Source organism: Moschus berezovskii, chromosome 19 (genome assembly GCF_049115385.1).
Source record: "Moschus berezovskii isolate FMDL1 chromosome 19, NW_MosBer_1.0, whole genome shotgun sequence".
Taxonomy (NCBI): Eukaryota; Metazoa; Chordata; class Mammalia; order Artiodactyla; family Moschidae; genus Moschus; species Moschus berezovskii.
In genome coordinates this window covers 60,842,152-60,866,039 of record NC_142478.1, presented here as the reverse complement: position 1 = coordinate 60,866,039, position 23,888 = coordinate 60,842,152, and the positions used below count along the sequence as shown (strand labels likewise).

The 23,888-nt window shown below is 48.4% G+C and overlaps 1 protein-coding gene across 1 annotated transcript in view; it reads right to left on the bottom strand.

The window, feature by feature from the left end:
- KSR2 (kinase suppressor of ras 2) overlaps positions 1-23,888 on the bottom strand; it is a 427,400-nt gene that overhangs the window by 3,590 nt on the left and 399,922 nt on the right. The window contains exons 15-17 of the mRNA XM_088827840.1: positions 8,526-8,622; positions 7,451-7,584; positions 3,032-3,163 (exon numbers count right to left, since the gene is read on the bottom strand). Of these exons, the coding sequence (XP_088683966.1) occupies positions 3,032-3,163; positions 7,451-7,584; positions 8,526-8,622 (363 nt within the window). The remainder of the gene's footprint in view (positions 1-3,031; positions 3,164-7,450; positions 7,585-8,525; positions 8,623-23,888) is intronic.

Below are 23,888 nucleotides of genomic sequence, written 5' to 3'. Positions count from 1 at the left end.
GTGCCCCCTCCTTTTGGGAGCTGTGAATAACAAACTATCCAATGGTAAGTTGTTTCCTTATCTACTGGCCTCATCATACTGGAAAAAGGTTAAAAACCTATATTTGAAAAGAAGAAGTGCTCTTATCAGCCCCATTTCACAGCTGGGGAAACTGAGGCTCAGGAGAGGGTCACACAGCTTGTGAGAGGTCATAGCCAGAGTTGAGACCATCTGACCACATAATCACACCATTGGCCATCCTGCTCTACTGAGAAACCTACACACTGTCCTATAGGGCAACCCTGTAGTTGGTGGTTGGGGCCTGGTGACAGGGGCACAGAGTGGAGGCCCTGCTCGTGTGAATTGGGGAAGGGAGACTATTGGAAGCCTGGCTCTGTGCTGGGTGCCTTACAGATGTCTTCTCATTCAGTCCTTAGAATATCACAGTGATTTTATTAACTTTGATTTGTGGCTGAGGGAAGTAGGGCTTTGAGTGGTGAAATGACTCTCAAGCCCATTGGGGGCTCTGTGGTTAAAAGCTCCAACTGTGGTGTCAGGATAAGCCAAGTCTGATTCCCAGCTCCATGGTTAATTACTGGAAGGCAAGTCACTGAGCCACTCGGAACCTCAGCTTCCTCGTCTGTCAATTGGGAATGATGGTACCTGCTTCAAAGTTGTATTTCTGAAGATGCCCTGAGACAGTGCCCATGACAAGCTTAACACGGTGCTCCACACACTTTTAAAAATCCATTTTTGTTCCAAGTCATGCCCCAGCATGAGGTTCCCAAGCAACAAGATGCACCTAATTGGCAGGAAACCAAGAGCGCCAGGTCCCTCGGAATTCAGCAGTGTCAGGAATAAAGGTCTCATTAAAACTTCCTTTCAAACCTAACTTTCAAGAGAAACTTGCTTTAAGGGGGAAAACATTGCTCAAGATTAAAACTCCAGTGGAAAACCAATTACTTACTTTGGTACATTGTGTTAATTACATTTTTTTTTCTTTCGCTAAATTGATACTAAAATATACCAACTTAATTACTGCAATTTGGTTTCAGATAACAATATTTAACTAGATAAAGACCTGGGCATAAACTAGCTGGAACAAGTAACAGCCTTTAAAGGGGTCCAGATGACAGATGGCGAGGATCCTGATGTGCCAGTCAATGCCGCCCCCACCCCCATTTATGGACAGGACACAGTGGGGGTGCTTCTCCGCGGAAGATGGTCTCTGTACCGTCTCCTGGTGTGCTAAAATCTAACTTCACAAATCTGCGTGCCTCCAGCTTTCCCAAACAGCTTCCCTAGCATCATCTCTGCCAGTCTTTGCAACCGCCCTGCCACGGTCAAGGTAAGATGAGGCTCCTGGTGGATCTTTTCAGAGTGCCAGGATCTGCACCTTAGGACAGTGCCCTGGAGCCTCTCTCCCTCCTCTGTACTTTCAAAGACAACTCATTTTCTCTCACGGCTGCAGTTACTCTGTCTTTGCTGATGAGTCCTATGCTCTTGTCTCCAGACTTCAAATGTGTAGATTCAGCTGCTTTCTGGTTGCTTCCATCGGCTGACTCCAAGGAGGCTCACACTCACTGTGTCCAGAGCTGCTTTCTTTGCCTTCCTGGTACACCCCGCCTCCGCCCCCCAGGCAGGGTCTCTACTTTGGCAAAGGATACTACTCTCCCCACAGTTGTTTTGGGAAGATACTGGCACCACCCACATTTAAACCAACAGTCACTTCCACTCCCCAAATCCTGCTTCTTATGTCCAATCCCAGCTTTCATTCCCCTGGCACTGATTCGGTGCAGAATTTCAGGGTCTCCTCTTGCATTGGTCACCTGGCCCCATCTGTCCTCCTCCTTTCTGTTTTTTGACACAGTAGAGATTATTCTAAAACTCAACATGTGATTACGTCATTCTCCTGCTTAATAACCACCAGTGGCTCCCTAGTGCCCTGAAGATGAAAACTTCTTAACTCAGCCTCTAAGTCCCTGCAGAGTGCCTTCTTTCCTCTCTAGGCTTTCATCGCACCACCTTAGTCTCATTTTCCCCCTGATTCTTCATCCATCGGCTCTCTTTCCTCCCCCTGCCCTGCTCCCCAGTGTGTTCCTCCATGGTGGACAATCTGTTCCTTGCCACCCTTGCTCCTTTTCATGTGTTCCTTCTATCTGGAACACATTACCTTAACCTCACCTGGACTACTTATATTCAGTCTTTAACACAGGCTCAGGAGTCCCTTCCTCCAGGAAGCCCTCTCTGATCTCCCAGACTGGATTTAGTTTCCCCTTTCTTCCCACAGTCCTGAGCTTATCCTCATCATAGCATTTATCATGGAATTTTGTAAAAACAACTGTTTCCTTGTCTGTATTCCATTAGACAAGAGAGAATAGGGAACCTATGGTGGTTTTAAAATGTCTGCAAATTGATACTCCTTTTTATAAAAAAAAAAATAGAGCTTAATTCTCCTCACCTTGATTTACTGACTTGGTTCTAACAAACAGAGTATGGTAGAAGTGACTATATATAATTTCTATGACCAGGTCATAAAGGCAGTGCAGCTTCTTGCCGCTGAGCCTGTGGAAAGGCCTGTGTGGTGAGGACCTGAGGCCTCCTGCCAACAGCCATGTGAGTGGTCACCTTGGTAACAGATCCTCAGCTGTCTAACCATTAGATGAGACTGCAGCCCTGGTCAACATCTTGAATGTGACCTCATGTGAGACGCTGAACCAGCTCATAACCACTCCCAAACTCCTGGCCACAGAAACTTGATATCATAAATGTCTTTTTAAGCCACTAAGTTTTTGACAATTCATTAATACTAAGCACCCAGTACAAAGCTATTGCATGAATGAATGAGTGAGACAGGCAGTTTGCCATGTTCGCATCATCAGTTAGAAACCAGGCGTGGAGGTTTGCTATGGTCTCTCTACTACAGCCCACTCAGACCCCTCCCCCCATAATTTCACCCAGAAATCTTCAGATAGACGCCTTGTCCCTTCCAAAAGGGAAGTGCCCCTCTGCCCAGGCTGGGGCTCTGAAGAGCCTGGGTTGGGCCACCTACCCAAGTGCAAAGACGTCTGAGTGTTTGGAGAAGGGGAGCTTGTCCTCCTCTGTGTCGGGAGATAGCTGGCGGATGATCTCTGGGGCCAAGTGGCACAGCCAGCCGTTCTGGATACGCAGCTTGTCATCGCGCCTGGAGAAGTGAAGCACAGAGTGAGCCCTGCTTCACAGCCCAGAGAGGATGGTCTTCCATCACTGACTGCAAGTCCCTGGACCACGTCTGCTGGCTTTCTTCTGTTTCTCCCCTGCCCTGTGCTCCCCATCAGGCACTGCCTGACCTTGTACTTGAGGCCAAGACCCAGTGGGAGGTACAAGACAGGATGGTCTGGAGAGAGACATTCAACACTCCAACCGTCATCCTGTTCCTTCACCACTGAGGCACCCCCTCCTCCATCTTCATTGAACAAATAGAGCTGGTCCTCGTTATTCATGGCATTTATGTTCTACACAGAGCCTCAGTAAACACTGCATTAGTGAATACTGAGAGCAAACCAGTCCATCCTAAAGGAAATCAACCCTGAGTAGTCATTGGAAGGACTGATGCTGAAGCTGAAGCTCCAATACTTTGCACCTGATGCGAAGAGCTGACTCACTAGAAAAGACCCTGATGCTGGGAAAGACTGAAGGCAGAAGGAGAAGGGGGTGCCAGGATGAGATGGTTGGATGGCATCACCGACTCAACGGACATGAATTTGAGCAAGCTCCAGGAGTTGGTGATGGACAGGGAAGCCTGGCATGCTGCCGTCCTTGGGGTCACAAAGAGTCAGACACGACTGAGAGACGGAACTGACTGAGTTAATACTCCTGGAGGAGATATACAATATACACACATGCACGCAAGTGTCTCATGTACATTAATCTTAAATCCTAAAAACAACTTACTCATCCTAGTCTAGTTTATTTTGCACAAGAGAAAATGGGGCTCAGAAGTATTAAGTGACTTGCTCTGAGGCTGCCCTTCTACCAGGGGGGCAGAATTGCAAAACCCATCCAACTGGCCCCAGAGCTGGAGCTTCTTGCCCTGCACTACACCACCTGTGTCCATCCCCTGGTCATCTCCAAGCGAGAGCCAAAACAAGACTGCATAGCAGCCTCTCCTTGAACCTCAGTTGGGAACATGTGTATTGGCTGACCTGATAGAACACATCCTCTGCCAGAAAATAGGACTCAAATCCATTCATTAAAATAAAACAAACCATGAGTTTGCAGGGTCCAATGAGTTCTTGCTTCTAGAATCAGGGACACCTGCAGGGGTTTAAGGACCCATCTGTTGCTTACTAGCTGTGTGTCCTTGAACAGACTTGAGTTTCCACATTCCCATCTGTGAAATGAACACATGAACTTGGACTCCAGATGACTGGTGCAAGAATGAAAAGGAGAAGGGTAGGGTCAGCTGCCAGGGCTACACGACTCCTGGACATCATTATTCCCTGTGGATGTTTTTGCGCCTTGAGGACTCAGAAATGGAATGGAGGTTAGAGTCCAAAGTAAGAATGTCATCCAAGAGAGAGGGGTCGTGTCCTGGGCCAGCTGCCCTTCTCCTGGCATGACCAGGCTGTGTAGGGTGGGATGCTGCTGTCAGAAGGGCAAACCTGTCAGTTCGCATCTTACTCAACAGCCCCTTCTGCCTCCTCCTGACTTGCTGGGGCAGTGGAGCTTTGGAACAGTAAGGCTGGGTCACTCAATAACCATCATCCTGGGGTGGATGTAGGTACATGCCTGGCAGGGGGCTGGGACACAGGCCTGGCACAGACACCCTGGGGTGTCCTGCTCCCCTGGTGATGGGCCTATCAGTGACCAACCCAAATTGTCTTCATTATGGGTATCACTACAGGCGGCTGGCATGATAGCACTGGCATCTTAAATGACACCTTTTCTGGATGATGGCAGAACAACTGTAGACAAGGCAATGCTGGGGATGGGCTCAGGGAAGCCCTGGCGTCTGTCTGGATGTCCAGAATGTGCTCACTTTTACTGTGACCCCCACCCTTGCCCCAGGCCTGGCTTATCTCCCCTTTCTGGGCACGGAGCACTGTGGATGCCCCAAGGTCTAATTTTAATTGAGGGAAGGGCAGGAAAGCAAGTAACTCCTGCTGAGTACCTACTGTATACCAGGAGTTCAGCGCATTTAATTCTCAGGCGCGCATAATCAACTGGGTATCAGCGCTGTTCTATGGGTGAGGAAATAGCCTCCACATGTTTAAATGTGTGTGTGTGCTCAGCTGCTGAATTGTATCTGACTCTTGGCGACCGCATAGACTGTAGCCCTCCAGGCAAGTTTGTCCATGGGATTCTCCAGGCAAGAATACTGGAGTGGGTTGCCATTTCCTTTTCCAGGGGATCTTCCCCACCCAGGGATCAAAGCTGTGTCTCTGGCACTGGCAGGCAGATTCTTCACCACTGAACCACCTGGGAAGCCCCCAAAGCTTAAGTGACCCTCGCAAAGCCACAGAGATAAAAAGTGAAAGAACTAAGTTCTGTTGGATTGCTAATCTTTCAAACTCCAGCAACTAGACTCCTAACCACAATCCTACAAGAATTCCATGGCACCATTTGGGAGCAAAGTTCTGAATTAAGCCCTATTTTCCCAGCAACAGGGAAAAAAGCACAGGAAGTCACTGATGGCTCCACCTGGGTAGCCAAGTGAAGGGGGTCTCTGGTGGGGAGGTGTTACTGAGGGTTCCCTGGCCTCCTGTGACACTAACTAGGTTTGTGTTGGAGGCGGGGTGCTAACCAGGGGACAAGGCCAGAAGCCATCTTGCCCTTGATTTGACCTCTCTTCCGGTTGACATGGGGCCTCCATGAATAAGCTGAAGGTCATTCCATTTCCCTGTGCTTTTCCTTCAGTCTATGGCTTCAGAAAATCATGAATCTAATGGGAAAAAAAGCAGAGGCCCTGCCCCGCTTTCCCCCACTTGGGAGAAAAGCCACTGGCCAGGAGGATGAGTGTGGACCTGCCACCGGGAGGGAAGAACCTGATTTTTTTTTTAAAGAGCCTTGAGCTAGGTTAAAAAAGACACCTGCTGAGCCTCTTCGTGTCTCGACACAAAGTACTTAGGTTCATAGTGACATCACCGACTGCTTTCTCTTCCCTTGGCCTTGGGGTGATGGAAACAGCTATTCCCCAACCAGGAAACTGGAACCTCAGTGAGTTCCTGGCTTCTTCGGTTCTGCCTTGATGACCCTCTCCATCTATCTATTAATTTCCTGTCTCCTTATTTTCTTATTTGAGGCATTATAGATCATTTTGGAAGATGAGTCTCTTTGGGTAAAGTAATATCTGAAAACAAACAAACCCTTAAGCTTCTGATTGTTACTGCATCACAAAGAACAGCAAGATCAGGTTTCGCCAAATTTCAGATGGTCTGACCGAGATTCAAAGTACTATAGAGCATGAAGAAAATTCACTGTGCCAGGAGGAGTATTGGGGCTCCTGGGGCATACCTCAAAGAGATCAAAGATTCCCCAAATCAGCTGAAACAGGAGTACAAATAGAGAAGCCTGGAGCGGGGGTGCAAAGCTGTCTTTCTGGAGAGGCACACCATTTGTTACAGAGGCGTGATCAGAGAAAACACACTGGGTTTAAAGTGTGTGTGTGTGTGTGTGTGTGTGTGCACACGTGCGCGGACGCGAGCACAACTCTCCAAATTAAAAGTTACAAAGGGCAGACCTTCGGAATTATGTGTTGTTTATTTGGGATCCCGGCTGTTTCTTCACTGGTCAGCTCAAGGCAGCTTGCTCCAGGGTGAGTGGTGGCTGAGATTTAATTACTTAACAATAGTTAATGATCCTCCTGGGTGATACTGGGGAGGTATATGCAAATTCATACTAATTAGAACAGCTCCACAGTGGCTATTGTTTGCACTGCTTGATGTGCTCCAGGTGCTGTGTTGGACACTCGCTGTGTGCTATCTTATTCTACCCTCATAAAGACCCGTAGGTATCATCATACCCATCATTTTTCTTGCAGGAATGTGAAGGCACAGTTAATGAGTGGCCAAGCCACACTAGGCCCTGGGTGGGTCTGCCTTTAAATCTCTTGCTCTCAACTACACTCCAGCTGCACTGAAATGAAGGAATTCATATGAAAAATGAGCAAGGTTGCTTGTGTAAGTCCAACTTCCATGTGCGTGCTTGGAGTAAGGAGAGAGTCCTCGGGTGAAATTCAAGGGCAAGGGTGTTGCAGGACTGAAGGAAGCTCTGTGTCCATTCAAAGGTACCACTTCCAAGATAGGCCCCATGGGACTCAGAGCCTGACCTGGGCACCAGCATTGCACCACAGGCATAGCAGCCTCGCCCCTCGGTTAAGCAATCTCAGGTCCAGCATCATGTCTAGGTCACTAAAGCCATTTGGGTGACTTCCTATTCCCTGACCGTCACCTCTCGAGAACCCCTCAGGGCCCTTCCAACCAGCACTCACCTGCCAGCCTGCAGCACCCCAGAAATGCTGAAGAGCCCGAAGTCTGTGATCACCACTTTGCCGTTGTCATAGAAGACATTCTTGGACTTGAGGTCCTTGTGTAGGATCCCCTTGGCGTGGAGATAGCCCATGCCCTGCAGGAGACAAGGACACCTCTGTGCTCACTGTAGCCTGGCCTGGGGTCACAGTTCACACGCCCTGCCTTTCCACTGAGACCACACATGCTGAACAACTGCAGACCTGGGGCCCAAACACCCAGGCTTGCAAGTAGGGTGGAGAAGGCATGGCAAGTGGGAACAGGCAGGGTCCCCAAGGCAGAAATCTCCCACCAGCCTCAGATCATAGCAAAACCATCTCCATCTAAGTGCTTCTGCTTCCTGAAAAAGAAGCAAGGGAAGATCTCCCCCGAGGGAAAGGGGCAGGGCCAAATCTGAAAAGAGGGCCCCCAAGGGAAAGGAATCCCTTAGATCTTATTCCACACCACTGCAGAAATTCACTTGTGTTCCTCAAGAGACATATCGTGAGGCGATAATCAAGAACATGGAGAAGGGCTTACAGGAGGTCAGGCTCAAGGGTGAAATACCTAGATTTCTATTTTTGCCTTAACGAGCAGTCACAGTTTTATTTCTTTTTTTGAAGTTCAGTCCTAACACATCCAGTGGAGAATAAAAACCTGAATACAACAGAGTCACGAGGTACCCACCAGAAAACACAGGATGTTCTCGTTTGTTCTAATCCCAAACAACACCCAACAATTTGATAGTTCCCCAGCAGCTATGGAGAGAGATGGTTTACATTCATGGGAATTCAAGGATTCAGGGGGTAAGGAATTCTAGTAATGAGAAGCCACACACCCAGTTATCCTGATGATGGGACACCAAAAGGAAACCAAACATTGGTTGACTGTCTCTAATGGCTGTTTTAGCAAAACTGTTACACACACACGGCCTGGTATCATTCAGGTCAAGTTTAATTTCTTTTAAGCCCAAACTGTTGGTCTGAAGTCAGACCATGAGTCTCAGGATGGGGCCAGTCTTTCTGAGGTTCAGGGAGGAGGCCCCAGACCCTATGGTACCTTCACAATTTCTTGGGCAATCTGCCTCGTTTTGTTGACATCCAAGACGATCTTGGCATCTCTCACCACAGAATAGAGTGTCCGGCCCTTACAGAGGCTGGAAAACAAAAGAACAAAATTAATGGTTGGCAGTTGTTAAGATAAGGGCCACCCACAACAGCTATTAAAAGCGACACCCAGAGGGAATTCTCAAGTGGTCCAGTGGTTAGGACTTGGCGCTTTCACTGCCAGGACCCAGGTTTGATCCCTGGTTGGGGAACCAAGATCCTGCAAGCTGTGGGGCACACACAAAAAGAGTGACACACAGAGGGTGGGGCGTGTGTGGACACGCCACTGTTATGCCCCTGAGATTTTAAGCCTGCTACTGGACCATGATTCTGGTTCTGGGATGCGGGTCTGGGAGCAAGTTCTTTGGGGTTCTTCAGGCTCTTCACCAGCTTCCCCCTGCCTCCCTTGGTATCCAAGGATACCTTTAGAGTCTAGCCTAGCCCAGAAGCAGGGATGCCACGTACTGTCTAACCCAGGCTCTCCCAGGTGAAAATCTGCTCAAAACTGATAACTTGTGTGTGGCCGTCCACAGGCAGCACCCAGACGGCACTCTGCTGGCCCCTCATCCCAGTTGCCATCAATTGCCAGGAGCCATGGTGTGTGGGGACAGTGCCGAAAGACCAGGTAAACCATCGCTGATGTGTACTAAGTGAATAATGTATTCAAGCCTTTGGACAGGGGCATGGAAACACCAGTAACACTCCCCCAAACCAGATGCCTGTCTGGACAGAGGATTTTCAAACTGTTTTCAGCCTCACTGAGTTCATTTTGAGGACCAGCGGTTCAAGGTGAATGACAAGATGAGAAAGGGCATTATCCGGTGACAGTAACACCTCATTCAATCGCTGGCATGTTCATCCATCCGTTTCCTCTGCAATGAGCACGATTCCTGGTGCACACAGACCACACACTCGATGAACAGGCAAAAGGATGAGAGAATGAGTGAGCTCTAGGTTCACCATGGCACCCTGAGCCCCTAGGACCACATCGCACTCACTGCATCCACTACTGGCTGAAAGAAGAAGGAAGGACACTAGGAATGTTCATTTTCTGAGTCAAAATGATGGCACGAATTCCTCTTTTAATCTGTGACTTGACTGCTAAAATGTTCTTGGCATTGTGTTCATTCCTTTAGTAGTTACCAAGCCCTGCTGTGGCCAGAATTAGCTGAGATCATGTGGTTATAGCCAGAACTTTGGTATCAGAAGGGCTCTGCTCTTCCCCTACCATGTGTCTTTGTGTCTTTCAGTGGGTTACCTAACCTCTCTGGGCCTCAGGTTCCTCATCTATCGAAGGAACTAAGGAGGCCTAGCCACAAAGTTAGTATGAGGACTGAATAAGAGAAAGATCTCTCTCATTGGTGTCCACAGAGGTTAGAACAGGGGCCTAGTGTCAGACTGGGTTAGAACCGTGGTTTGTCTGTCGGTGGCTGTGACCCTGGGCAGGAGAGTTAACCTCTCCGAGCCTCAGTTTCATTATCTGTAAGATGGGGTCAATACAGATTTTGTTTTTATAAGGCTTCTTAGGAGAATCACATGAAATTGGGTGTGTCAGGGTGTAGGCAATTCTCCATGCCTAATACAGTCACTATTCCTGAAATGCTGGCTATTACGAGAGGTGGTAAATGATCAATAAAATGGTGAACACACATACACATACTTGTGTGCATTAAATATATATAAGAATTATATATTTATACCCACGTCGCATTGGTCTATCCACATATTATATACCTATCCATCCACTGGCTCATCATGGTACGTATAATCACTCATGATCTTTGACTAACGTTGGTTTCTTCACCTGCTTGAGGTGAGATTCCCAGGGTAGCTGACTCACAGAGAGGCCGGCTCTCCTGTCCACGGTTGCCCAGTGTGTCGGTGGGTGACAGCCACGGTGACTCAGGGCTGTCCCCTCTTGCTGTCTCTGGTAGTGCGTTTGCTGTGGCTGCTGGTGGCGAGGTGGAGGAGGGGGGAGTGGCTGCACAGCCAATTAGACCGAAGTGACATTTAAGGATTCAGGATGGTGGAGACGTGGGTGGATTCCCTCGCCCAGAGACGCTGTTCCTGCATAGTCACCTACGCTGATTACCCGCCAGAGCCCAGAAGGAATATTATACGTCCCCACTGTAGACAGCACAGTGAACAACTGCAACAGGCTCCGAGACTCCTAGATTCTCAGGGTGATTGTGTAGAAGTTGCAGGATTCAAACGTCCATCCCTGTCTCCTTTCCCCTGCTCACATCCTCCTTTCCAGCAGCAGCTGCTAAAGTCTGTGCTTCTCCTTCCACCTTAGGGCATCTGGAGCCCCCTGAACACACACACACCACCTTATGGCATCTGGAGCCCCCTGGACACACACACACACACACACACACACACACACACACATTCACACACACAGGCTGGTAGGATATCAATTGGTAAGATCACAGCTTGGCACAGCCACTAAAGTGAAATATACAAATAAGCCAGGACCAGCAATTCCTTCCCTAAGCGTGTACCCAGCAGGCGTGGATACTCACATTGACCTACAGACATGTACCAGAATGTACCAGAATATTGTAGAATGTTAATAGCAGTCCATTCATATTAGCCCCAAACTGGAACCTACCCACATGTCCACCAACAGAAAAATGATGACATATCCATGGAACAAAATATATTCATACTGGGTTATTAATAAGCAAACTATTTCTAACTGCAAAAGACATGAAGTTCTTAAACAAATGCTGAGCAAAAGAAGCCACACAAACACTGAATGATTCCATTTATATGAAGTCCAAAAGCAAACAAAACTGGTTTATGTGCTACAAGTTAGCACAGTGGTGACCTTTCATGGGGACGCTGGAAAGGGCATGAGAGGTGCTGGGGGCAGGTGATGCTCTATATTTTGATGTGGATGTCGGTTATATGGATGTGCGTTTAGTGAAAATTCATCAGACTGTGCTCTTAGGATATGAACACTGTGGTAGGTACATTATCCTTCCAAAAAAATATACTTAAAAAAATAGCCAGGACATGGAAGCAACCTAGATGTCGATCTGCAGATGAATGGATAAGAAAGCTTTGGTACATATACACAATGGAGTATTACTCAGCCATTAAAAAGAATGCATTTGAACCAGTTCTAATGAGGTGGATGAAACTGGAGCCTATTATACAGAGTGAAGTAAGCCAGAAAGAATAACACCAATACAGTATACTAACGCATATATATGGAATTTAGAAAGATGCAAATGATAACCCTGTATACGAGACAGCAAAAGAGACACAGATGTATAGAACAGTCTTTGGGACTCTGTGGGAGACGTGAGGGTGAGATGGTTTGGGTGAATGGCATTGAAACATGTATATTATCATATGTGAAATGAATCGCCAGTTCAGGGTCGATGCATGTTATAGGATGCTCGGGGCTGGTATGCGGGGATGACCCAGAGGGAGGATAAGGGGAGGAGGGAGGTGGGAGGGGGGTTCGGGAGGGGGAACTCATGTACACCTGGGACGGATTCACGTCGATGTATGGCAAAACCAACCAATATAATATTGTAAAATAATTAGCCTCCAATTAAAAAAAAAATCAGTGATTACTGGGCATATACCCCCAAGAAAACCAAAATTGAAAGGGACACATGTACCCCAATGTTCGCTGCAGCACTATTTACAATAGCTAAGACATGGAAGCAACCTAGATGTCTATCAACAGGTGAACGGATAAAGAAGTTGCGGTACATACGTACAATGGAATATTACTCAGCCATGAAAAAGAACACATTTGAATCAGTTCTAATGAGGGAGATGAACCTATAGCCTATTATACAGAGTGAAATAAGTCAGGAAGAGAAAAACAAATGTCGCATATTAGCACATTTATACGGAATCTAGAAAGATGGCACTGATGAACCCATTTGCAGGGCAGCAATAGAAACACAGACATAGAGAAGAGACTGCTGGATACAGTGGGGGAAGGAGAGGGTGGGATGGATTGAGAGAATAGTATGGAAACATACACATTACCATATACAAAATAGATAGCCAGTGGGAATTTGCTGTATGACACAGGGAGGTCAAATCAGGTACTCTGTGACAACCAAGAGGGGTAGGATGGGGCAGGAGGTGAGAAGGAGAGAGATTCAAGAAGGAGGGGACATATGGATACCTATGGCTGATTCACGTTGATGTATGGCAGAGACCAATACAATACTGTAAAGCAATTATCTTCCAAAGAAAAATAAATTTTAAAAAATCAGGAAAGGATGAACCATTAATACATGGTGTTGAAACAAAATCTCAGCCAATATCGACACCCCTGGTATCCACTCCCAAATGCTTCACACAGTCCAGAGGGGCAGTACCTCCAGGGGAAAGGGGGGTGCAGGGCTGTGCCTGCTCGGGTGAGTATAGGTGGCTGAGTGAGAGCAGGTGTAGGGTGAGGGCTGAGCTCTGAGCAGGAACAGGCATTAGGCAGGCGTACGAGTGGCTGAGGCTCCAGCAGTCCAGGCAGGTCAGTCCAAGTATCCGCGGCAACTGCTCTGAGCATGGGATTTCTGTGGCTAACGCCAGTGCCCTAAAAGCCACCTGTGGATGCGCGGTGGGGAAGGGAAGGGAGGGTGGGATGGTTTTCTGAGCACGTGTGGGACCTATCTCACCCCCAGCATCCTCCTAGCATCTCTGCAGGGTCCACGTTGTCACCCACCTCTTACAGGTGAGGACGCAGACACCCAGAAGGGATACACACCTTGTGTGTCAGGGACACACAACCACGGCACCCATGGTGCGGGTGCCCAGGTGCTGGACGCGATGCGGGGGCCACGAAAGAGACACAGGGCTGAGGGAATCCAAATTCCAACTCGACCATTTACTGCTTGTTGGGTGACCTTGGGAAGTGACTTCAGCCTCGGCTGCCTCATGTGTAAAATGGGGACAATAGTAACAATATCAGCTAACACGGGCTGAGCCCTTTTTATGTGCCCGACACCAGTCTAAGCCTAAGAACCCAGGAGGTGGGTACTCTCTTGGTGTTTCATTGATTCCAATGGGCATTTCCTCACATTGTAATGAGCATCTTTGAAATCAGAATGCGTTCTGCATTCGTGGACAGGTGACAGTTTCACGGCACTGCCTTTCTCCGGAGTACAAGGAAGAAATGGCACACATTCTAGTCAATGGCATCTTTGACTTCACCAAGTTCGGGATTGGCCCCATTTCTACAGATGAGGTCAGAGAGGTGAAGCCGACCTGGGATTTGAACCCAAGCAGGCTGGCTCCAGGGTTCATGTTCTTAACTCCCATCTTTTGAGTCTTAACAATTTTTTTCAGACTCCAGCACATCATAGGCCCTCAGTAAATGGTGGCTGTAATATCGCTATGAACATCACCGATAGCAATGACGATTAATGAGGTCCAGCGAACTTGGCAGCAGAGTTAGTCTGGAGGTCAAGAGAAGGTGTTTTGGTGGCTTACGGATATATTTAGAACCTCTCTAGCTTCTGGGGCATAGGCTCAAGAACTAGTGTACACACAGCATCTCTCTCTGCAACAAAGATCGTGTTCTTCTGAGAAGAGGAGCATGGACTTGGAATTTCCCATCTTATTTATCTACAGGTCACTGTCCCTCCCAGCCCTGGCCCCAGGCATCTCATAGAAGGCTGTCTTTAATCCTACATCCCAGGTGACACAGTAAACCTTTGGTGAGGCAAGTGTAAGGTTTTTTATTATAAACCGGCCTAAAAGAGGCTTGTCAAAAGTGATCAGATAAAACCATCTAGTGGGTTTCTCTCCAAGGGCCTCTGTTCAAACTGGCTCATTCTGCCTAAACAGTGGCTGGGAAAGAAATCTGAACGCCGTGGCAGCTGTTTCCTTTCTCTCCCACAAACTCCTCACCATCAAAGCCAGGAAGCCAGGCCAGTGTGAATGCTGGGGAGTGGGGGTGGGGGGCAACCTCTGAAGACTGACAGACCAGCTCCCAGCCCAACTCTGCCCCCTCTAAGCCCACACGCCTTGGGGACTCACTGTGGCTCACCTGTGTTCCCTTCACTGCTGCTGCTGCTAAGTCACTTCAGTCGTGTCTGACTCTGTGTGACCCCATAGATGGCAGCCCACCAGGAACTGTGGCCAACTCAGTAACAGTCCCCCAAAGATATCCTCAGGCTTCCCTGGTGGCACAGTGGTAAAGAATCCACCTGCCAATGCAGAAGACATGGCAGATGCAGGTGACAGGGGTTAGATCCCTGGGTCAAGATCCCCTGGGGAAGGAAATGGCAATCCACTCCAGTATTCCTGCCTGGAAAATTCCATGGACAGAGGAGCCTGGCAGACTACAGTTCATGGAGTCACAGAGTCAGACACTATGGAGCATGTATGCAGAAAGAATATTTACACGCAAAAGGGATTCTGTAGCTGTGATTAAATTAAGGTTCTTGAGGTGGGGAGACTACCCTGGAGGATCAGGGTGGGCCCAACATGTCATCACAAGGGTCCTTGTAAAAGGAAGGCAAGAGTTGAGCTAGAGAAGGTGGCAAGTGAATTGGGAAACAAAGGAGAGGCAGAGGGAGATCGGAGGATGAGGACGGTAGAGGAGGCTGAGTGATGTGATGTGAGAAGGACTCAACCAGTCTTTGCTGGCTGTGGGGATGGAGAAGGGGCTGCAAGCCAAGGGATGCAGGCAGCCAAGAGAAGCTGGAAAAGGCAAGGGGTGGGTTCTCCCCAAGGACCCCCTCCCCGAACAGAATGCAGCTCTGTCCAAGCCCTGATTGTAACCCTGTGAGACCCATTTTGGGCTTCCAACCTTCAGCGCTATATGTTTTCGTTGTTCCAAGCCACTGAGTTGGTGGTAATCTTACTGCAGCAACTGACTTACTCAGGGGTAGTAAGTAGTGTCGCAGATTGGGTATGAGGGGGAAATGGGATCACGGAAGTACAGTGCTCAGCCCAGCAACTGGCCAGAATGTGTACGTGAACATGGCTCAAATCATGCCTAATAATGTTAATATTATTTCTCATATTATTATGTCTAATAATATTCTAATATTACCTCTAATAATAACGCTCTCCTGTCTGGATGACTAGGGCGCCCCTCATGGCCACTCTGCCTCTCCCAATTAATTTTCCATCCAGAACTTTTGAGTGGCAGCTTCAAAATGCAAAGCTGACCAGGTCACTCCCCTGCTACAATGGCTCCCCACTGCCCAACAGGGGACACAGACCTGACTCCTCCAGCGCCCAAAGATCTTGCAGAGTCTGGCCCCTGCAGACAGCTCACCCCTTTGCTCATGGAGCTCCAGCCACAGTGGCCTAACCCAGGGCTGCTGCCCGCCAGCTCATCTTTTTGGCCTGCGACGCTCTCCCCATCTGGCCTCAGAAGCCTCCCCAGCGAGGTCCCTCCTCCCGTCAGCCCCTGTGGCACCGGGAACTCCATCTTTGCAGCCCTTGTTGTGGTTGCCATTCCACATGGGTCAGCTGGAGTCTTTGATTACGGGCTGTCTCTCCCTTCGGACTGTACGTGCCACAAGGGGAGGTTTAGCCTACCTGGCTGCTGCTGTCCTCCCAACATACAAAAGCTTCTGAAAGATGGAGAGATGCGATGCTCCGGGTGCCTCCCATGGCCAGGCCTCCTCTTCCAGGGTTTCTGGGTGTGGGATCCCCACCAGAGCATGCACATCACATCCAACCAAACAAAAACACCTTCTCAGGGGCCTGTATCTTTACCTTTCTTGGCTTGTTTTGTTTGTGGGCTTTTTTTGGGAATTCTAAGGGGCTCTGGATGAAAGTAACAATTGGTCCTTTTAGGAAGGAAGGGGTGTTGGACTTCTGGGCAGGCTTGGTCTTACATTTGAATGTCCCTCGACAGGGCGCGTAGGGTCTCCTTGGCCACACCTGTTCCACTTCTTGCAGTGACACCACTTGCCTGGACCTCACAGGTATTTAAGCACTGGGGCAGTGGCCAACAAACTTGAGCATGCATGAGAATTCCCCTGGAAGGGCTTGGGAAAACAAAGATGGCTGTTACCACCCACAAGAGATTCTGGAAGTCCAGGGTGAGCCCTGAGGCTGTGCTTTTCTGACAAGTTCCCAGGTGACGCTATTAATAATGCGGGTGGCCTGGGGACCCCACTTTGAAACCTGCCATTCAAGTCAATCTTGTTTTACTGAGACCCAGAGATCATTAAGTTCACAACACAATCCCTTTAGTGAGGGCCATGTGGACCTGGTAGTGTTCTAGGCGTAACACATACAGTGAGTGAGGCGGGCCCATCTTCATCTGGGCCTGCCGGGATGAGGAGAATTTAGCTGATAAACAAGTAAGGCAGCAAACTGATGACCTGTTCGGAGAGGAATGAGTGCTATGAACAGAATGAACGGACTTACTAGGGAAAACATGGTGGAGCTGGGAACCTTCTGGGCTAGGACACTCAGGAAAAGCTGCTCCAGGCAATGGCATGCTGAGACAAAAGAAATAAGCCACTGTGTGGAAATCTGGGAGACAAGGCCTCCAGGCTAAGGGGCAAGCAGGTGCAAAGGCCCTGAGGCAGGACCAGTGCAGTACGCTGATCGCACAGCCCAGGCCATATGGCCGGACCCTAGAGAGCATCTAGAGGTGTCTGCCTTCCCCCAGTGCTGATCCTCCAGATAAAAGAGACAGCTGGGTGGGAACTGTCCTCAGTTCTGCCTGATTTTAGCTGGTTTTAAAGTCAGCTATTATTTTAAAAACACTGGGTTCTGTCAGAAGGGATTTACAACCCCTGAGCTGCTCCTCCTCCTCACTTACTTCTCAGCATCCCTGATTTCTCAAAACTCAAAACCCACTTAATTGCCCTCTGTGCTTTCCCCTTCCCTTGAACAAATAAATCACACGCCCAGTGACAAGTTGCAGCTCCATCAAACTCCAGCCGCAGGCAATCTCTAACTTCCAAGTACTTTGTGAATCTAACACCGAGGATATTAAACCTTGGAACTCTGGGGCTTTATCATAAAAAAAAAAGCCAGGTTAGTGTCCTATAAAATTGGGAAATGCCAAAAAGCGAGTGAGAAATGCCAGCTGTGTGCCACTTGCATAACCCGACATGCATCCAGGAAATGAAGAATTATAGAGTTCCATTAAGTGGGGGGCTGGCTGGGGAAGGCTCATGTCCCAGCCAGGCAAGAACCTGGCTTGACAGGGACCCTCAAGGCCTCGGAATATGCAGAGCAGGAACTAGCAGTGCTTGAAAGCAGGGCTTTGGCTTTTTTTCTTTACTTTTGCAAATGCACCTCCCCCAGCCCCACCCAGCCTTTGATACCCTGCCATGCTTGGAGAAGTGGCAAGGAAAAAGAAGCTTATAATCTCCACTTCACCGGACTCCTCACTCCAGAGAGGCCAAGTGTGGAATGCTCTGGGTCCTACAAGGACTGAGATAGGGGTTCTGTCCATTTTAAGGGGTGCCCCAGCCGCTGACTGTGACATTCTGTCCTCCCTGGTCTGTGTCTTCTGAGGGAGGGAGTGTTCCAGGGGCACAGGCATCCAGCTGGGGAGGGTTGGGCCTCTGCTGCTGCTAAGTCACTTCAGTCGTGTCCGACTCTGTGTGACCCCATAGACGGAAGCCCACCAGTCTTCCCCGTCCCTGGGATTCTCCAGGCAAGAACACTGGAGTGGGTTGCCATTTCCTTCTCCAACGTGTGAAAGTGAAAAGTGAAAGTGAATTTGCTCAGTTATGTCCGACTCTTAGTGACCCCACGGACTGCAGCCTACCAGGCTCCTCCATCCATGGGATTTTCTAGGCAAGAGTACTGGAGTGGCTTGCCATTGCCTTCTCCGGGGTTGGGCCTCTAGTTCACTACAAAAACTTATGGCTGCTTCCTCTGCCTCTCATCACACTGTGTGGTCCAGCCACTGCCCAAGACCTGTTCTTCTGACTTTATCAAAAGACATCCAAGGAATGTTCCTCCCGGACTCTACAGTATCTTTTCTCAGAATCACCTAAAGTTCAGTGAAGATTTCACTTGGTACCTCCCACATTGCAGTCATTCCAAAACCACCTAAAGATTTTTTGCCAGATTGGCCAACTCATATTATTTATCACTTGCTAACAGTTTTCCTTTAGATGCACTGCCTCTGAAAAATAAGTGTACTTTAGGAAGAAAATTTATCATTACCTTTTATCATCATCAGAAGGAAACTCAGAATTTCTAGCCTCAAATAAATGTAAAAAATAGATATACAATGAAAACAAACCCACTAAAAAGCAAAGTTAAACCCTTGCTTGGCATCGTGGCCTGCCAAATGGTTGAAGCTTAAGACCTCCTCTTTTAGTTTAAATGTTCAGCAAGTAAGGGTTGCTGCTGCTGCTGCTGCTAAGTCACTTCAGTCGTGTCCAACTCTGTGTGACCCCATAGACGGAAGTAGGGTTAGGAAGGTATTAAATAGCAGAACTGAATGAAAACTTTCTCCTAAATGTTACCAGAAGGACAGAGAGAGAATTAAGAGGAAAATCATGATCCCACTAGTGGTTCAACATTATCTGGGGCTGGTGATACCAGTCCTAACTTCTGGGAAATCTGGGCTTATTTAATCCTCAGGCCTGACAACCTTCCCCTCCTGCCAATTAGGTATTAATAGGGAGGTGCTTCCCAGGTGGCTCAGTGAATCTGCCTGCAATGCAGGAGACACAGGTTCGGATCCCTGGGTCGGGAAGATCCCCTGGAAATGGCAACCCACTCCAGTATTCTTGCCTGGGAAATGCCATGGACACAGGAGCCTGGCGGGCTACAGTTCATGGGGTCGTAAAGAGTCAGACATGACTGAGCACGCACACATGCACACAGGCCAGGTATGTGCAGTGACAAGATAAAAAGGATCATTTCCTTGGTGACAGAGCTCACGTTCTAGTGGGGAAGAAGATGACAGGCACACAGAATAACTGTAGGTGACGATGAGCCCAACGAGGAAGCACCTGCGCGGTCAGGCAGACCATGAGCATGGAGAGGGTGCCTCTCTGAACAGGCAGCCAGGGTGAGCAGCAGGAGTCCTTCCAACCACATCCTGTTCTGTTGTTTCAGGGCAAGGACTGTGGAGTGACTTCTGGCAACATCCAACCAAATGACCCTGATCTAATCTCTCCAAGGAGGGCAGGCCTCATCATGTTTAGGAAGACGACCATCTACCTAAGGCTTCCCTGGGGACCAAGACAGAGCCAAAAGGTTCCCAGGTATCATCACACTGAATGCTTCTAATAACTTGGCAAAATAGATCTGGTTATTCCCTTTGTACACATGAGGAGGCAGAGGCAATGAGTCAGCCTGTCTCTTCTTAGCTGTGTGGTCTTGGGCAAGTTACCTGAAATCTTTGGAACTCAGAGTGCTTTGTGAACTGCGAGGAGAGGTGATTCTGGAAAAGGGTTGAGTATGTGTGTGATCTCTATGTACACTTAGCTGCCTGGAGCTGATGGTGGTCTCTCTACAAGGCACTGTGCCGAGACCCTGTCATGCCAGCCTGCACAGGAGGGGAGGCTCTATGTTACAAATGGAAAAATTCATGTGCAGGAAGGTTAAGTAACCTGCCCAGGGCCCCACAGTCAGTGGGCAACGGGGTCAGGACCCGAGTCCAAGTCTCAAATCCTCTTTCCAGGATTTCTTAAGATCCCCTGGGAAAAGGATGGTTTCACAGAGCAGAAACTGGCAGAGCCCAGCTCAGAGGATCTGACCTTAGAAACCCTTGTTTATCCACTGAGCTGAGACTCTCCCTCCCTTCCCAACTCTAGGCCTCTCCTTCCACCCTTTCAATTCAGGGCCAGCCCATGTTTGGCCTCATCACCCACTCTGTTGCTTCCGTTTGGGAACTCCCAGCTGCCACCCAAAGACAGGCAAGGCAGGCTGCAGGGAGCTAGACCATGGGAGAGGATCTGGAGAACTTCTGGATGCATCCATGCAAGCTAAGCCCAGTGGGCAGTACCCAAGGGCCAGGCCTGGGGGAGGAGCTCAGGAAGTGCTTCTAGAATGCGTGAATGGATGAACAAAGAAATGAGAGACTCCAACCACTTTCCTTCTTCCCATCGCCTGCGGGACCTGGGAGAGCCGTGCTCCGGGCCAAAGCAGGTCTTCCCTACCAGCTCAGCACATGAAACTGACTATGTGCCAAACCAGACCCACTCAGCAAGGAAGCTTCAGGTCTCTTTCCTGACCAAGGCTCCCTGTGGCACAAAAAGACTGGACTGACCCAGGTCCTTCCCTCCGGGGCTGGATATCAAAACTCAACTGGATATCTGTTACTGTTGCCCCTGACCAGAACCACATTTTTATAAACTGAACAGTCAACTGAATGACTGTTTTTAAAGTGTATACATACACCACCTAATTCATATGCATTAAAACTCACAGAGAAGATAGACTCCAGGGTGTTAGCAGGCCTAGTCCCGGGTTGTGGGATTAGAAGCTTTGCAAGAAATTTTTTCTCCCTGCTTATCTCTCTTTCCTAATTTTTCTCCAATAAACACGCATTACTTTTGTAAAATGAGAAAAAAGGAAAACAGCAACTTTGAGTCAGGCTTAAATGAAACTAGACACATGTTTATGTTATAGATGGTCTGGAAAATATTGAACTGGTGACAGACTGAAAAGAGAAAGCAGAGTGAGAACCAAATTCTTCCTCCCAGGAGCCCAGCCTCATCTGGAAGGCTCTCTGGCTGTGACTCTCAGGGCAGAAAGCGGTTTCCTGCTCCCCTGTCTTCTGCACAGGGTTTACAGCCCAGTCAGGGCACACGGCCAGTGATTGGCCCTTACCTGAAAGTCCCAATGGATCTCTTCCCCTCTGAAAAAATTGCATCCCTAATGAGGAAGATGAATTTGACTATTTGATATTTTAAAAAATTCTATCGGAGTCTAGTTGGTTTACAATGTTGTGTTAGTTACAGGTGTATGGAAAAGTGAATGTTATAAACATACATACATACACTCTTTTTAAGATTCTTTTCCCATATAAACCACTAGAGAGTATTGAGTAGAGTTCCTATGCTGTACAGCAAGTTATCATTAGCTATCTATTTTATGTATCAGTTCAGTTCAGTCTCTCAGTCGTGTTCAACTCTTTGTGACCCTATGGACTGCAGCACAGCAGGCTTCCCTGTCCATCACCAACTCCCGGAGCTTGCTCAAACTCATATCCATCGAATTGGTGATGCCATCCAACCATCTCATCCTCTGTTGTCCCCTTCTCCGCTTGCCTTCAGTCTTTCCCAATATCAGGGTCTTTTCTAATGAGTCAGTTATTTGCATCAGGTGGCCAAAGTATTGGAGCTTCAGCTGCAGCATCAGTCCTTGCAATGAAGGGTTGATTTCCTTTAGGATTGGCTGGTTTGATCTCCTTTACAGTAGTCTGTATATGTCGATCCCAGTCTTCCCATTTATCTCTCCCCCACGCTTACCCCCTAGTAACCGTAAACTTATTTTCCACATCTGTAACTCTATTTCTGTTTTGTGGATAAGTTCATTTGTACACTCCTCTGTCCCCTGGCCCTTTTTTTAAAAAAAAAAAAAGATTCCACATGTAAGTGCCATCACATGGTTTTTGTCCTTCTCTGACTCACTTCACTCAGACTGACAAGGTGACTGTGGGGCTGGTGATGGAGAAGGGCAGACAGATGAGTGGTATGTGTAACCCCATAACATATTTGTGTTCTTTCTGCCCTTGGGAAGAGAGGGAGGAGGAGGAAGGGAAGAGGGGAGGAGAAAAGGGGAAAGAGAATATGTGTAGAAATTTCTAAAGCCGTTGGGTTCTCGTCCTTCACGGAAGAGATGGGGAAACCAAAAAGCAGAAGGGGGATGAAATTTCCCAAGGCCGTGCTTCGGCACAGCTGAGCTGGAACCCAGACCTGTCTGAGACAAAACCGTGGGCTCACAGCCACAGAGCCATGTTGCCTCCTAAGAATAAGCAATACCGTTCATTGAACCTTCCCATGAGCATTCTGCTAAAGGTTTTGCATGAATGATCTTATTTAGTCTTACTCTTAACCTTGACCCTTTATGGGAGGTGTCACTCCTACTTCACAGATGGGAAAGCTGAGGCTCGGACTGGTGAGGTTGTTTCCTAAGCTCACACAGCTAAGATACACGGGGCAGAACCGCCATTCCCGCCTCGGTCCATTTGCACGTACATCTTGCTCTCAATCTCTAAGCTACTTGGCCTCTTCGGGAAATGGAAAGAACAGAGGCTGAGGACTGAGAAAACCAATGTTCTTGAGCTCCTGAGACAAGACTGATTCTTGTCTCCCTCTCACCAGAGACCTGGGGGTGGGGAAGGGGACTTTTCATCTTCCTACTTTTCCAACATCCATTTGGGACTTCCCTGGTGGTCCAGTGGCTAAGACTCTGTGCTCCCAATGCAGGTGGTCTGGGTTCCATTCCTGATCAAGGAATTAGATCCCACACATTACAACCAAGAGTTCATACTTTTGTTGTTGCTGCTTAGTCGCTAAGTCATGTCTGACTCTTTGGGACCCCATGGACTCATACTGGAGTGGGGTTGCCATTTCCTTCTCCAGGGGATCTTCCTGACCCAGGGCTCAAATCCGTGTATCCTGCACTGGCAGGCGGATTCTTTACCACTGAACTACCAGGGAAGCCTGTACTGGTATGCTTCAACTAAAAGATCCTTCAGCATGCTGCAAGACCTGGTGCTGTCCAAGTAAATAAATGAACACTCACCTGTGCTAAAAACTCCTTAGAAAGTGAGCAGAGAGGGAACATATCTCAACATAATAAATACCAACCCACAGCTACTTTAAACACCCTTAAATAAAAGTTTAAAAAATTCAAAAGAGAAATGGTATTTTGTGACCTGTGAAAATTACACGAAATTCAAATTTCTGTGAAATCATGTTTTGCTGGCACACAGCCACACCCTCTGTTTCCATATCGTCCGTGGACACCTCTGCGTCACCGCGGAAGAGTTGAGTAGTTCTGTCAGGGACTGACACAGCTGAAATATCTCCTGTCTGGCCCATTATGGAAGATGGTTGTTGACCTTTGTTCTAAGAAGCTGGAGTGGGTCAGCAGAAATTGGGCTGCTAGGTCCAGGAGTCTGACAAACTTGAGCCATTCTTCTCTGCTTTGAGAGCCAGGTGTGGTCAAGGTCACGTGGGTTTTCCATTCACCTGTTCCCTCATTCATACATTCAGCCATTCACTCCATCCATGCCCTGAGCCAACGCTCCCTCCAGGTGTGGGTGGCAGAGTCACAGGTGCAGGGCCACAGCTCTCTGCTGGCGGTTCAGCCAGGCAAATGTGGCAGAAGGCAAGAGTCTGGGGCCCGTGTAAATGCAGGCCAGGAACTTCTCTGCAAGCTAAGC